Source organism: Hyla sarda, chromosome 6 (genome assembly GCF_029499605.1).
Source record: "Hyla sarda isolate aHylSar1 chromosome 6, aHylSar1.hap1, whole genome shotgun sequence".
NCBI lineage: Eukaryota > Metazoa > Chordata > Amphibia > Anura > Hylidae > Hyla > Hyla sarda.
This window is the reverse complement of record NC_079194.1, coordinates 35,685,336-35,702,129: the sequence shown is the minus strand read 5'-3', so window position 1 is coordinate 35,702,129 and position 16,794 is coordinate 35,685,336. Positions and strand designations below refer to the sequence as shown.

The 16,794-nt window shown below is 45.5% G+C and overlaps 1 protein-coding gene across 4 annotated transcripts in view; it reads right to left on the bottom strand.

Annotated features, from left to right (window-relative positions):
- CAMSAP2 (calmodulin regulated spectrin associated protein family member 2) overlaps window positions 1-16,794 on the bottom strand; it is a 151,634-nt gene that overhangs the window by 40,531 nt on the left and 94,309 nt on the right. For all 4 annotated transcript variants that reach the window (XM_056523484.1, XM_056523486.1, XM_056523485.1 and 1 more), the window contains 3 exons: window positions 14,104-14,194; window positions 2,869-2,938; window positions 1,391-1,425 (listed from right to left, as the gene is read on the bottom strand). In XM_056523484.1, the coding sequence (XP_056379459.1) occupies window positions 1,391-1,425; window positions 2,869-2,938; window positions 14,104-14,194 (196 nt within the window). The remainder of the gene's footprint in view (window positions 1-1,390; window positions 1,426-2,868; window positions 2,939-14,103; window positions 14,195-16,794) is intronic.

Sequence of the window (16,794 nt, the reverse complement as noted above, 5' to 3'; positions counted from 1 at the left end):
TTTTGTCTTGTCCACAGTGCTCTCTGCTACCTCTGTCCATATCAGGAACTGTCCAGAGCAGGATAGGTTTGCAATAGGGATTTTCTCCTGCTCTGGACAGTTCCTGATACGGGCATCAGGTGTCAGCAGAGAGCACTGTGGACAAGACAGAAAATAAATTCAAAAAGAAAATAATTTCCTCTGTAGCATACAGCTGCTAAAAAGTACTGGAAGGGTAAAGATTTTTTAATAGAAGTAATTTACAAATCTACTCAAGTGAAGGAGGACTCGGCACCACCTCTTTTCGCACTTAGGATATGGCAATATAATCGGTTAACCTGCATCTTCCCTTGCAACTGCTGGAGGAACTTCAGTGGTGCTCTACGTTTAAGGCAATTCCATTCATATGTATATAACAGAGAAATAGAAAAACTGAGCAACTCACCACACCGACCCAGGTATTCTTATGCAAGTGGTTCTTTATTCCATGTCTTCAGCCATAGAAAACAAGCATGGGAGAGTGAACATAGGACGCGGGGGTATCCTCTCGGTGACGGGACCGTTTGGCGCCGAGGCGCTTCATCCGACCGGTCTGACGAAGCGCCTCGGCGCCAAACTGTTTAATATTTGTAAAAAGATTTGTAAATTACTTCTATTACAAAAATCTTAATCCTTCCAGTACTTATTAGCTGCTGAATACTACAGAGGAAATTATTTTCTTTTTGGAACACAGAGCTCTCTGCTAACATCATGACCACAGTGCTCTCTGCTGACATCTCTGTCCATTTTAAGAACTGTTCAGAGTAGGAGAAAATCCCCATAGGAAACATATGCTGCTCTGGACAGTTCCTAAAATGGACAGAGATGTCAGCAGAGAGCACTGTGCTCGTGATGTCAGCAGAGAGCACTGTGTTCCAAAAAGAAAAGAATTTCCTCTGTAGTATTCAGCTGGTAATAAGTACTGGACGGATTACGATTTTTTAATAATAAGTAATGGAAGGATTAAGATTTTTTAACAGAAGTAATCTATTTAAATCTATTTAACTTTCTGGCACCAGTTGATTTAAAAAAAAAAAAAAAAAAAAAAGGTTTCCACCTGAGTACCCCTTTAAAGCTTCCACATGGCAGCATCTCTAAGGATATTTTATCAGTCTTTTTGGCTAAACCAGTGTCTCCCAAACAGGGTGCCTCCAGCTGTTGCAAAACTACAACTCCCAGCATGCCCGGACAGCCGTTGGCTGTCCAGGCATGCTGGGAGTTGTAGTTTTGCAACAGCTGGAGGCACCCTGGTTGGGAGACACTGGGCTAAACACGTAAGAATGGAGCATACAAGACTACTATAACCTGCTAAACACAACTAGTGATGTACCGTATGCTATCATTTCTCTAAAACAGAGATTAGGACTCTTACCTGGACCAGTCGGAGACAAAGCTTCTGGTGGATTTCTACAAGATAAATTACAATGTCATTTCATTTTTTCTACATTGGAAAGTTCAAAAAAATATTGAACAAATATCATAATGACAAGAGAGAGACAGGGGCATCATGTAGTTATCTATTTACCACTGTACAGGTTGTCACCATTAACATCAGTCTCTGTCCTCAAAACGGCTCACAACTCAATTTCCTTTCTTGCAGATATGCAAGCACAAGGGGATCAATTTTTACTGGAGGTAAATTAAAGGGGTTATCCAGGAAAAAACTTTTTTTTTTATATATATATCAACTGGCTCCAGAAAGTTAAACAGATTTGTAAATTACTTCTATTAAAAAATCTTAATCCTTTCAGTACCTATTATCTTCTGAAGTTTAGGTTGTTCTTTTCTGTCTAAGTAATCTCTGATGACACGTGTCTCGGGAACCGCCCAGTTTAGAAGAGGTTTGCTATGGGGATTTGCTTCTAAACTGGGCGTTTCTCGAGACACGTGTCATCAGAGAGCACTTAGACAGAAAAGAACAACCTTAACTTCAGAAGCTCATAAGTACTGAAAGGATTAAGATTTTTTAATAGAAGTAATTTACAAATCTGTTTAACTTTCTGGAACCAGTTGATATATATAAAAAAAAGTTTTTTCCTGGATAACCCCTTTAACCTCTCAGGATATTTTGGACTATTAGGTTGGGTTCACACGTAGTATTTTGGTCAGCATTTGTTTTACTAAATGCAGAATTTGGTCCAAAACATAAAAAAAAAAGGTGGAAGTCTTTTCCTAACTGTACTCGACACGAAATAAAGAGTCCCTTAAATCCTGTTTTTCATCCTTTTATAATTCCTAATTCTCAGGTTTATGTTGCTCACACTCGATGCAGTTCACTGAGGAGGAGGGGGTTTCCCCTTGCTTGCCCTCACATCTCATGTGGGAACTTCCTCCCTCACTCCTCAGAGCTGATAACTGGCTGCTCTGTACATTGAGGCTCTGTGTCATACGTCCCCGACTCACACAGAGCACTGCTTGTTCCACCCACACTTCTCCAAACAAAAAACACACGAGCAATAGCTGCAGGGACAAGGCAGTGGACAGTGGTGAGACCCCTAGTGGTAAGAAGTATAGAGCATTTTTTTTTTTACCCAAAATATACACTTTATTTTAACCAATGTATATTACAAATATACATATAACGTTATAGCAAATGACAGTGCCCATTTAAAGGTTTTTCGCTGTGTCATTTCTTGTTCTGCTTTATGATGACGTTTCTGCTTATATTACAATTCTGGGAGTTATAAATATGCATCCTGTTTCACAAGGACATTGTAGTTACACTTCAAAGTGTCAATACTTTGTATGCAAGTTAGGTCTCCTCCCGAATGAAGAACTGTGCTGGACAGAGACACTGGATCGAACAAAGACATACAGGGTAGTTGCCTCCTGATGTTAGGATCCGCATACCTTGCATTTGAAGAACTTCCTAATGTATGCCTTCTATTAAAACGTGCTTTTGAGGCCGCCTTCATGATTCCTAAAAGCAAAAATGCAAGAGTTAAACTAGAATATTTATTTTTACTAAATCTTATTGTGGAAAAGACAGAGGACTGTATGCACCACTATATGTTAAATATAATGCAGCTGAGATAAAGGACTAGATATGGGTTTGGCTCTGTAGTTACAGGGGTACTCCACTGGCCAGCGTTAGGAAGTAAATGTTCCGAACGCTGTTTACGCGCTGCGGAAGTCGGCCACGCCCCTCGTGACATCATAGGCCCCTTCATTGCAAGTCTATGGGAGGGGCGTGATGGCCATCACGACCCTCCCATAGACTTGCATTGAGGGGGTGTGGCTATGATGTCACGAGTGGCGAGGTTGGCCGCCGCAGTGCAAAAACAGCATTTGGAACATTTACTTCCTAACGCTGGCCAGTGGAGTACCTCTTTAAACAATTAATGTCAGATAGCTGCTGCAAAGGCCAATACAACATTATATGACCTATAGTTTAAATCAGGTTTTTATGTTAACCATATTTTTTAGGAACATTTGGTGATTTTGTTTGTAATTTTTCATTTTACCGATTATGTTTTATAATATTCCTGAAATCTTGCAGCATCCAATCTGGCCACTAGGGCTAAAACTAAGCTAAGACTTCCTGTTCCGAACAGTAATGTCTTTCTTCCAAGCACAGACAAGAAGTACAGTGAAAGGTGACAACAGTATACAAATAACACTAGATCCACCACCATTCACAGCAGAGCTCAGCATCCCCATCCCTCTAGAATGACCTATAAAAAGGTCACGGGGGGGCGTGGCGAGGCTCCGAGCATGATGGCCGCATAGAGAGACTGCTCCCCCTGATGCCTTTTACAAGCTATAATACGCTTTTATCTGCTGTGGCCGTCTCCTGCCCTGTGGAGAGAACTTCCTGCAAACTGCAGAGACGCTCATCCTCCCTCCACAAGCTGTCCTCCTCACCTGGAGGCATTGCCCGCTTCCTCTGGCCGACATCTTCCTTGCTGCGGGCTGTCCGCCCGTTACTGCAGGCCTGGCCTTCAGTCTCCGTTCCCGATCCACAGGCGTTCCCAGATCTCCTCGGGTGGCTCCCTCCCTTCCGCAGCAGCCTTTGATCAGCAAACAGGCAACCATCCATAAGAGTGCACCCTCCACTACTGCTGCGGCCCCTGTGGCTTCTGGTCCTGCTTTCGTGCTGCCGCCGCCAGCTCCAGCTCCTCTGAGGACTCCTTGCAGCTGACTCCTGCGGGCCCTGGCTGTGCCTCTTCTCCAACTCTTCTGACTTCCCTGCTGCTCGGACCTTCAGCTCTGCAACCTCCTGAGGTGAGCACTCCTGCTGGCTCAGACTTCTACCTTTCTCCTCACCTCCGGCCTGCCAGCCGCCATCTTGGGCCTTACTAGTTAGGGGTCCAGTGTCTCCTCCCTGCCCTCCCTCAGGGCTCCCTCCTGGGGCTGTTGTATCACCCACACCAGTCTGCTGGGCTCAACCTCCTGTCCCCACACCTCCCCTCTCCTCCGGAGGCTTGATTAAAGGTCCTGCTATGGCATCATATGGCCCCTCCACCAGTGTCCCAACACCCCCTAGGGCTGGTCTTGCTGGAAAGCACAGTGTGGGTGCCCCCAGCTCACCATCTTGGAGGAATCTGCCCTCCTCTCCGGAGGTCACCATTGTTCCCCCTCCTGCTGGTGGTGGGACATGCTCTCTGGATTTGGATTGCTCGGGTGTACCTGTTGCCACTCCTGCTCCTCTGGATTGGAGCCAGTTCCTCTCGCAGATACCCACTAAGGAGGATTTTCAGTCCTTGATCTCTGAAGTTAAGGACACGTGTGTTGCCGAAATATCCTCACTACCTCAGGTTCTCCAGCATGTTTCCGACAGAGTTGAGAGCTTAGAGGGCGAACACGATTCTACCAGAGCCTATGTTGCCCAGCTTCAGTCTACTATTGCTTCCCAATCTGACTTTCTGTGTGATCATCATGGCCAAGTTGAGGACCTGGATAATCAGGGGAGACGTAATAATATTCGGGTCCGTGGTCTACCTGAGGTCACTCAGGAGGAGGATTCTTCAGGTGACTTTGGAAGTCATATTTTAAATTCCATTTTGGGCGAGCCTCAGTCCCACAAGATCAAGCTGGATAGGGCTCACCGTGCCCTTTGCCCTAAGTCATCTGCAGGACCTCCAAGGGATGTGATTTGTTGTGTGAATGACTTCCAGCTTAATGAGGCAATCATGGCGAAGGTCCATTCCTTGCGGAACTAACTTCGATGGTGCCCCGATTTAACCATTTCGGGACTTGTCTCGGATCACCTTGCGGAAACATCAGTTTCTCCAGCCTCTTCTTGCTGTCCTGCGTAGTCACTAGGTGCTGTACAGATGGAGCTTCCCGTTTGCTCTTCACGCCCGTAAAGATGGACGCTCCGCTGTTCTTCAGTCCTTCACTGATATTCAGGCCTTCTGTTCTACCTTGGAAATACCTGTTCCTCATGTTGTGGACTGGGGTCTCACTCTCCCTCCTCCTCCCTTGCCTCCAGTGTGGCAACCGTTTTGCAATCGGCGATCTGGTACTGGCCAAAAGTCCACTCCTCCTGGCCAGCAGAGCCCACCATTTGCTCCACCGTGATGGACTCCATGCGATGCTATCTTGCCTTTCCAGACCCTGTCTGAGTGTTGCAGGACGCCTTGCTTTCCCCCTGAGTTCTAGTGCTTATTGATATGTTTATTTTTTATTGAATTAGTATCTTGCATTTATTTGCTATAGCCTACTCATGTCTTTAACGGTCACTTTATTTTTTAGATGCTTCCCTTAACTTGGCCTCAGGGGCAGAGCTTTCCTTGTTCGGTTCGTCTAGTTCTCATAGAAGATCTCCCCCACCTCCCCTTTGAGGCTCAGTCAATTGAAATGATGCCTTTGGGTATTCTGTTCTCCTGGCTTTGGCCACACATTGTTGCCTCCTCATTGACCAAGTGGTCTTTGGTTTGTTTTCTGTCACGTTGTTTATCTGTTCTGTTGTCAGTGTCTGTTTTTCTTGTTCTTTTTTGTAATTTCCTGTCTGTCTCCCTTTTCCCATTGTGGACTCTCCCTTCCTTTTTTCCTTCATGGTTTTTAGGCTGCGGATCTCCTCAGGCTTGGTCCTCATAGCTCTCTCGTGTGCTTCCGGTGTCTTGAGGTCTCCTTCTGGGTCTTGGTAAATGAACATCTCCATTTGCTTTCCCCTCTGCCTTGCACCCATCATGATTAAGTGTGTTTCCTTAAATGTTAAGGGCCTCAACTCCTCCCCCCCCCCCCCCCACAAGCAGCGTCTTTTGCAGCTGGAGTTGGTTACGCTGCGGTCCAATATTGCCTTCCTTCAGGAAACACACTTTCTGGCTCCTTCCAATTTCTTAATCATCTCTATCCCCAGGCCTTCTTAGCCTCTTCTGATTTCCCGATCTTGCCCATTTCAGGACTCCTCTTCCTACTCCCCTGATCCCCTGGGTCATTTTATCATTGTTGAAGGCTCTCTAGGGGGTAAGCCTCTCCTACTTTGCAATATCTATGCCCCCAATACCTCCCAGATTCCTTTCCTCCGTAGGGTCCTGTCTAGGCTTCACAAATACCCCCCTTCCGCTTGGCTTCTAGTGGGTGACTTTAACCTCATCTTCTCTCCCTCTATGGATCGTCATTCTCTTGCTGCTTATCCTCCCTCTCCTGCCCAGCTACATCTTGCTTCAATCTATTGTTGTGTGATTTGCTTCTCCTCTCTTTATGACCTCTGGAGGATAAATCATCCAACTGACCGGTTCTTCAACTTTTACTCTCATCCTCATAGGTTACACACGCATTGATATCTTCTTTGGTAATCTCACCATGGTCTACATGCTCTCTGGTGCCTCACAGGAGCCCATTTCCTGGTCGGACCATAGCCCGATCCCGCTTTCTTTTTCTCCTATGTCGTCCCTTTCTCGGTGCTGTCACTGGCGTCTCAATGACTCCTTGCTTAAATCTCCGCCCTCCCGAGACTCGATCCAGTCCTGTATTACTGAATATTTTACAAATAATGATGGCTCGGTTTCTCCCCAGGCTGTCCTCTGAGAGGCCCATAAGTCCATGGTTAGGGGTCACTGCATTGCCCTTGGCACTTGCTTGAAGCGGGACGCTCTGATTCGAGCTCTGGAGCTTCGGACGGAGATTGCTAGACTTGAAACTCTCTTGCTATCCTCCTCTTCTCTTTCTGTGCTGAGGCATCTGGTGGCGGCACGTGCTCAATTAGGTGATCTTGCCATCCACAAGGTAGAGAGCCAGCTGCTTTACGCGAAACAGAGGTTTTGTGAGAAGGGCAATAAGGCTTATACCTTGTTGGCCCGATCATGGTGCTGCTCAGTCTCCCTCGGCCCTGAAAGACCATTCTGGTACCCTTCAATATCACCCTGATGCTATCTCTCGTCTTTTTCTCGATTACTACTCTAAGCTTTATTCCCTCCCAGCTTCTGTCCGACCCGGTGGACCGTGATGCGGTCTTAGACTCCTTTCTTTCAAATTGTCATTTGCCAAGTCTCACGGCATCTGATCGTGCTACCTTGAATGCACACATTACCGCTGAGGAATTGGAGGAGGTCCTGAAATCTTTCCCCGCAGGGCGTTCCCCCAGCCCTGACAGTTTCACATACTTTTACTACAAAACGTATTCTTCTCTTCTCCTTCCTAGACGTCTGTCTCTTTTTAATTCTTTTCTGGGGGGTGAGGAGATCCCGCAGTCTTTTTTGTACTCCTTGATCACCTTTATACCCAAGCCAGGTAAGGACCCACATGACTACTCTAGCTATAGGCCCATTGTCCTTCTTAATTCGGATTTTAAACTATTTTCCTAGGTGCTGGCCAATCGTCGTCGACTTGATTGACCTGGTTAACAGGGGATCTGAGCAGGCTCTCGTGATGAGCCTTGATGCAGAAAAGGCCTTTGACAAACTGAGTTGGCCGTTCCTTTTTGCCACCCTTTGGAAATTTGGCTTCACTGGCAATTTCTTTAACACACTGTGGGGTCTCTACTCCTCCCCTACTGCTTCTCCCAAGCTCCCTCATGAGACCTCAAGATCTGTCTTTTTGCGGATGATGTCCTCCTTAGGCTGCATTCACATCACAATTTCTCCATCCGACCTGAGTACACGATTTTTATAACTTAAAATCATGTGAAATCGTATATAAAGTCGGATCCATTGACCTCCATTTAGAAATGGGATCCATTACACACATCCGATTTGATCCGCATCCGATTTCACACAATTTTTGTTCGGGTCTGAAATCGGGGTTGAACACGATTTCAGACTTGAACAAAAATCGTGTGAAATCGGATGCGGATCAAATCGGATGTGTGTAATGGATCCGATTTTTTAATGGAGGTCAATGGATCCGACTTTATATACGATTTGATACGATTTTAAGTTCTAAAAATCGTGTACTCAGGTTGGATGGAGAATTTGGAGAAATCGTGATGTGAATGCAGCCTTACTCTTACCTGCTCTTTGCTCTCGCTCCCCAATCTCTATAAGGTTTTGCATTCTTATGGTACAGTTTCGAGATACAAGGTTAATCTCTCTAAAACGGAGGCGATGCCCTTAAATCTCCATTTCTGCTCTTCTTTGTGCTGATTACTCTTTTAAGTGGTCCTCTTTCTAAGTTAAGTATTTGGGTGTGTTACTTACCCCTAGCTACTCTTCACTCTACTCTGCTAATTTTACACCTTTTGGGACCTCCAGGCCCTTCTGGAGAAATGGTGACCCCAGTACATCTTGTTCTTTGGTCGCATTGCCACTGTCAAGATGACTATCCTGTCCAAATCACTGTACTTCTTCAGAACTCTGCCTGTTCATGTCCCTTTGTCCACTCTCGTTCATTCCAGTCTGCTGTCTTTTGCTTACTTTGGGATGCTAAAAGGCATCGTCTCCCTATGTCTGTGATGATGGCTGGTCAGTCCTCGGGTGGTCTGGGGGTGCCTGACTTTGCTAAATATTATTTGGGCGGCTCACCTACGCCATTTAGCAGCATGGTCCACTTATCATGCTTATAGCAGGTGGATGGAGCTGGAAAAATTGCTGTTGGCCCCAACCCACATAAATACTCTCCTCTGGTCAGTCTCCCCTCCTGCTGCTTCTTTGGGCCCCCTCCTAGGTCTTATGTCTCTCTCTCTTGTTATGTTTGGGGGTATTGTTCTCGGCGGTTTCATCTTTTCTCTCCTTCGCAGTCCTTCCTTTATCATCCTGATTTTCTATCTGTTTTGACTTTGGGCATAGTGAGGGAGTGGGGCACAAGGGGCCTTTTCTGTTGGGCTGATATTGTTGATCCCCGTTCCCGTTCTCTCTTGTCTTTTGATAACCTGGTTTCTAGGAACGGCCTTCCCTCCTCTGAGCGACTTCATTACCTTCAACTTAGTCATTTGATGTCCTCTAAATTGGGTTCCATGGTTGTCTCCCTGCCTTCGGGCTTTGAACGTTTTTGCACGTAGTGGCCCGCAGACTAAAGGTCTTCTTTCAGATATTTACTCTATCCTTAATGCTCCCTTAGATGTTGCTACTCCGACCCATAGGTATATGAGTCGCTGGGAGGAGGATTTGAATGCTAGCATTTCCCTTCCCCGATGGAATGTAATCTGGGAGCAGGCTTCTAAGTTCTCCATTTGCACTGCTCATGAGGAAACTCAATATAAGATACTTATGGGCTGGTACCAAACGCCTGAATTGCATAATAGTCTGAATCCATTTATCCTTTTCATATCTTTTGGTCTTGCCCTCATATTGTGTCATATTGGGGGTTGTGCAACGTTTGATTAATGCTTAGCCTTGTCCAAGCAATCTTTCCATCATTTTATGCATATTGTTCTAGCTGCCAAGACCCTGAGCGCGAAGTACTGGAAGAGACCTCTCCCTGCTTCGGAGGCGGACCTCCATGCCCGTATTTATTTATTTATATAGCGCCTACAGATTCCGCAGCGCTACGTATACATGAGATCCGCTCGCTTGAATCCCTTATTGCTTCTCTGAACAACTCTGTACCATTGGTTCTTGCTGTGTGGGAGCCTTGGGACCGTTTCTCTGATCATCAGCCTCCTTGAATTGTTCTCTCTTTTTTCTTTCTTTTTCTCCTCTTTTATTTCTTTATGTCATCTCTCTTCCTCTTTTGTGTGTGTGTGTTTATGGTGTTCATTTTGTGTCTTGTCAATTGGAGTCCTGTATGGCCTCTTCTAAACTAAATTATCCTGATGATGTTTGCTTCCCGACCCAGTACTTTTTGTGATCTGTATTGTTATGACTTTTTACTGCTCCCAAAGTCGGGGTATGTTCTCATTATATTATTGTGCCTTATTGTTTTATTTCTGCTGATTTGACTACATGGTGGGACCTTGTCCTCCACTTGCATTGTTGTTCCTCCCTTGTGTTGAAAATGTTATTTTAATAAAAATTTAAAGTTGAAAAAAAAAAGTCACACAGAATCGCATTAGCATCTCCAATTCATCTGAATGGGCCAACTTCTGTTTATTGTCTTATTGGAGGTGATTTAAATGTTCTTTTTTTAACCTTCATAGATTGTCAATCAGTATCCCAGACGGCCCCATCTGAACCCACTAGTCGCCTTTCTACCTCCTTCTGTCAATTGATTAGACAGCACCCGTTATTTAAAGGGGAACTCCGGTGGAAACAAGTAGAAAACAAGTGTTTTCAAATCAACAGGTGCCTGAAAGTTAAACAGATTTGTAAATTATTTTTATTAAAAAAATCTTAATCCTTCCAGTATTTATTAGCTGCTGTATAAAACAGAACTGTGTCAGGAACTGTCCAGATTAGAAGCATATACCCTAAGAAAACCTCTCCTGCTTTGGACAGTTCCTGACACGGACAGAGGTGTCAGTAGAGAGCACTGTAGTCAGACTGGAAATAACTTCACAAATGTCTCTGTAGTATATCTGTAGTATACAGCAGCTGATAAGTACTGGAAGGATTAAGATTTTTAAATAGAAGTGATTTACAAATCTGTTTAACTTTCTTGCACCAGTTGATTTGATATTTTCTTTTCCCACCGGAGTACCCCTTTAACCTGTGGAGGATAGCCAATCATTACAGGAGATAATACATTTATTTTATTCTCACCCCCACTGCGTTTGTGCCCGGACAGCCAGATTTTAAGCTTTGCTGATCTGATTAGTCTGATTGTGGGAGGAGGTCAGCTGGGGGTGGCCATAGGTTCTCTGTCTCAGTCATGACAGCACTGAAGGATGTATACAATACTACCTTGCTGCCCACTTGCGCAGACTCCCGTCGAGGGCTTGTCTTCTTGCATATAACAAATGGACTGTGGTAGAGGAGTTTTCGTTGGCTCTTCATCTTGGTGTGTTACTCTGGTGCCACTCTCCCCCCAATACATGGATCTCCCTTTTATGTCCAATAGCAATTAGGGTGAAACTGTGGAAGGAAGAAATTTTCCAGTTCCCTATACTTTCTTCTAGATCTCTATTGCAGCCTGTGTGATTTACTCCCCTTTGCAGGGGTCATTGTTCAGGGAGGGGGAGGAGCTATGACAATAACCTATTGGGAATGACCTGATCCCACCTTATCTATAAACCGATGTCACCTTTCACTGTAATCTGCCTGCGATGATATTGAGAAGACTGATGAAAAGTTTCTCCAAAGAAAAGCACATTTCAAATAATTATTTGCCAGAATGGAAATTGCTACATTTCTGGATTATTTTTTAATTATTTAAAAAAAATAAAGAAAATTGAGAAAAAAAAAACATAAAAAATTCTTTCAAAATATGTCTGACATATAAACTTTCTTTAAATAATAGTTAATAGTTCCTGGTGATTTAATTTAATAATCCCCATTAAAAACGTCCATGTGGAAGACCACCCATAGTACTGAGAAGTCACTGGACTGTATTTCCACATATTGTCCATACCCCTCCAATCGATGTCAAATGATTGACAGCCATTCCTCCCGTCCTCCCCATATACATGCACCGTTTCTGGCAGCGGCTTATCTCCCTTGAGAAAAATAAGATCAGGTGCTGAAATTCAACATGCCTGATCCATTTTTACATCTCATATACCGTATTTTTCGCCCTAAAGGACGCACCGGCATATAAGACGCCCCCCTATTTTAAAGGTGCAAAATCTAGAAAAAAAAGATTCTGTTCTAGAGATGAGCGAACTTACAGTAAATTCAATTTGTCACGAACTTCTTGGCTCGGCAGTTGATGCCTTATCCTGCATAAATTAGTTCAGCTTTCCGGTGCTCCGGTGGGCTGGAAAAGGTGGATAGAGTCCTAGGAAAGAGTCTCCTAGGACTGTATCCACCTCTTCCAGCCCACAGGAGCACCTGAAAGCTGAACTAATTTATGCAGGAAAAGTCATCAACCGCCGAGCCGAGAAGTTCGTGACAAATCGAATTTACTGTAAGTTCACTCATCTCTATTCTGCACCCAACAGTGATCTTCAACCTGCGGACCTCCAGATATTGCAAAACTACAACTCCCAGCATGCCCGGACAGCCGTTGGCTGTCCGGGCATGCTGGGAGTTGTAGTTTTGCAACATCTGGAGGGCCGCCGCTCCGGACCCGTCACCGCTGTCCTGGATGTCGCTCCATCGCTGTCGCCGCGTCCCCATGGTGTCCCCGACGCTCCGGACTTCTTCCCCGGGATCCACGCTCTCTGTCATCACGTCGCTACGCACACCGCTCCTATTGGATGACGGCGTGCGCGACGATGTCGAAGGAGAGCACAGGGGATCCCGGCACAGAGCAGACACCGAGGAGGCAGGTGAGGTCCCTCCCGGTGTCCTGTAAGCTGTTCAGGACGCTGCGATTTCACTGCCGGGTTAGTGTTATTTTCGCTTCAGACGCCGCGGTCAGCTTTGATCGCCGCGTCTGAAGGGTTAATACAGGGCATCACCGCGATCGGTGATGTCCTGTATTAGCGGCGGGTCCTGGCCATTGATGGCCGCAGGTATTCGCCGTATAAGATGCACCAACTTTTCCCCCCCACAGTTTTGGGGAAGAAAAAGTGCGTCTAATACGGCAAAAAATACGGTAATCTACCGGCACACTCTAGATGCCCCAAACACATGAAGCAGTCAGCCTAAATTATCAGGTTTGGCCAAATTTATTCTTATCTGTATGAATTCCTTTTGCCTTTTCTGACCGCAGATTAGGATAGCTTTCATAACCATTTGCTGCTATGCTAAGAATATTCTACAGCTTTCTGAAAACTGATTTAGGGTGCGTTACCACTTGGCGTATACGCAGCGTATTTCACGCTGTGCAAAATTTGCGTCAGCAGCAGGAAATAGGCTGCGTATTCCTCGCTCACAATACACACAGGGCTTTCCGGCGGCAGCCCTATGCGTGTAGTGAGTTTTAGAGGCGGGGACATGTGCCGTCATGACTGTGACGCACGGCTCCGCCTCCAAAACTCACTGCGCACATAAGGCTGCCATCGGAAAGCCCTGTGTGTATAGTGAGAGAGGAATACGCAGCGTATTTCCCGCTGCTGCCGCAAATTTTGCGCAGCGTGAAATACGCTGCGTATACGCTAGGTGGGAACTCACCCCTAGGTTGCGTCACACGTAATTTGTCCGCAACGTATTTTACCCTAGAGCAGTCTTTCCCAACCAGGGTGCCTCCAGCTGTTGCAAAACTACTACTCCCAGCATGTCCGGACAGCCTTTGGCTGTGCCTGCTTTGTCTGTTTGTAGAAGCAATCCGCCGCTATGAGCAGACACACAGGGACGTTCGAGTCGCTGCGTACATGCACAGTGTACGCCGACATCGTGGCCGCCTCTCGGCCTAGCTCGGTGTACCCAGTGTGAGTGCATTGTGCGTGCACGTGGTGAATCGCAGGTCTTTATGTGTCGGCTCGTATCGGCAGACTGCTTTAACAAGCAGACAGAGCAGGCACAGCAGTAAAGGGTTGTCATCGGCGGATCCGCAGTTTAAAATACGCTGCAGATCCGTTACGGGTGACCCTACCCTTAAAGAGTACCTGTCACTAAAAAAGATACTACCTACAGATATTTTAGTTCTTTTGATCAGTCAGGGTTGAGTGATCAGACCTCCACCGATTGCTAGCATGAGTGAACACTCAGACCCCGACCGATCGATAACCTTTGACATATACCATTGCCCTTTTAACAATAAACATGCGCACTGTCAGCTTACCTTGTGTATCAACCACTCTCGGCTGTACAAATGATGGCTTCACTACTTCAAACCACCAGAAAAGTTCTGCCATGAATACCAAATAATTGGCCTGTCGAGACAAATAATAAAAAGAGAATAAAGAATGTGCCTGCTTTATGTGACAAAAAGATTACACAATTAGTCTTCACAAGGTTAAAAATACATACATTTTATAAAATTAAAAATAAATCAAATAAGCAGGAACCACTGCATAAGGTTCATAGAGTGTTATTCCAGTCCAATCCAGCATGCAGTCCTATTGGTGACTGAGTAAGACCGCCCACTGGACTCCTAAGCCCAAAAAAAGACAAGTGATACAGAATTTTTCCCTACAAAAAAACAAACAATCTGCTTATGTTTTCCTGCTCTAGAACTGAATGCCTGCAGATTGTTATCATGAAAAGTCCCCTTATAAGTGGAGTTCACACAGGGTTAAAGAATATCTGTCACCAAACTAAACTTTTTATATATTGTTCCTTATGTAATTATAAGATACGCTGTTATTTACTTGCTGTTAAAGGGGTACTCCGCCCCTAGACATCTTATCCCCTATCCAAAGGATAGGGGATAAGATGTCAGATCACGGGGGTCCCGCCGCTGGGGACCCCCGGGATCTCGGCTGCAGCACCCATCTGTTGCGCCTTCTGGAAACGCTGGAGGCTTCGGCTCCCGACCACGGTGACGTGAGATCGTGATGTCACGACTCCTCCCCAGTGTGATGTCCCGCCCCGCCCCTCAATGCAAGTCTATGGGAGGGGGCGTGGCAGCCATCACACCCCTTCCCATAGACTTGCATTGAGGGGGCGGGCGTGACTTAACACGGGGGCGGAGACGTGACGTCACGATCTCCCGTCACCGTGGTCGAGAGGCGTTAGGATGAGAGCCTCCAGCACTGCTGGAAGCCGCAACAGGTGGGTGCTGCAGCCGAGATCCCAGGGGGTCCCCAGCGGCGGGACCCCGCGATCTGACATCTTATCCCCTATCCTTTCGATTGGGGATAAGATGTCTAGGGGCGGAGTACCCCTTTAAAATGATCAACCTTTATATGGTTTTTAATGTGACTGTAAAAACAGCCACTAGGTGGCTCTGTTCTGTTCCCAAACAGTTAGTTTGGTCTCCTCCTGGCCTGACAGGAGACCAAACTCAGGAAGTGGGTGTGGGGCATGGCACAGCTCTCACAGGCTTCAGTGACATCACACCTGCTGGGGAACGCCCACTTTCTCCAGCTTGGAGCTCACACAATGTGAGCAAGAGGAAAGGTAGGATACACAGCTTTCTAAAGCTCGGAAAACATTTTTAAGGGCAGGAGGGGTGTTAGGAGTAGTTAGGGAATATAATCTGAGTTAATTTAGAAAATATGGTTTGATGACAGCTTCTCTTTAATGACAAATCCACAGAAAAGAATGCACATCAATATGTGCCGCTTTTGGTGTGGACTTGCCACTGCAGATTTTGAAGCAGATTATTTTAATAATGTAGAATTTACACAATCTGCAGTTGGGAATTTTGCTGCATTTCCATGGCTTTTCCCACAGCAAAACCTGCTACAATTGTGGAATTATTGCTGATTTAGAGTTTTCAATTGAAGTCAATGTGAAAAATCGACATTAAATTCACAGAGTTTTCGTGGCTCAAACTGACTGATCATGAGAATTTAAAATCCAAACCGTAGGTCAGTTTATGGCAAATATTTAATACGTTTTTATGTTTTTTTTTTACAGTATGTGGACAAACTCTTCTGCTACTCTAATAAACTGCAATTTAGGAGAATTCAAATTGACTGCAGAAAATCTGCAGCATATCCACCTGTGTGAACATACCCCAAGACAAATGTTCTCTTCCCCCCCTATCACAAATAATGTTCTCCACCCTGGTTAGGAAGGGTTTCCTAACCTGTGTACCTCCAGCCATTGCCAAACGACAACTCCCAGCATGCCATGACAGCCTCCGGCTGTCATGGCATGCTGGGAGTTGTCGTTTGGCAGCAGCAGAAGGCACTGTGGTTGGAAAACACTTCCATAAAATGTTTTCCTCTCCCCATCGCAGGTAATGTTGTCCTCCCCTGGTAAGGAAACACATTATAGCAGTGTTTCCTAACCAGGGTACCTCCAGCCATTGCCAAACTACAACTCCCAGCATGCCATGGCAGCCAAAAGTTGACACCCTGGTTGGGAAACACTGCCATAAAGAGTTCTGAGGGTTCATTGAGAAGGTGTGATGAACTGCCACGTCAGTCAAGAGGCTGGAGGAGGACGGCATGGAAAGTACATGAATACAGCAATTCATCTCAGGTATGTACAGGCTGCATAGGGAAAATTATAGAGGAGGAACTGTAGAAGAATTGTACATTCTCATACTTAAAATTTTTAATTCCTTGGGGAAAAAAAACAAAACAGTTTTTTTGAGGGAGAGAACATTATCTATGATGGGGGAGAACATTATCTGTGATGGGGGAGAACATTATCTGTGATGGGGGAGAACATTATCTGTGATGGGGGAGAACATTATCTGTGATGGGGGAGAACATTATCTGTGATGGGGAGAGAACATTATCTGTGATGGGGAGAGAACATTATCTGTGATGGGGAGAGAACATTATCTGTGATGGGGAGAGAACATTATCTGTGATGGAAGAGGAGAACATTATCTGTGATGGGGAGAGAACATTAT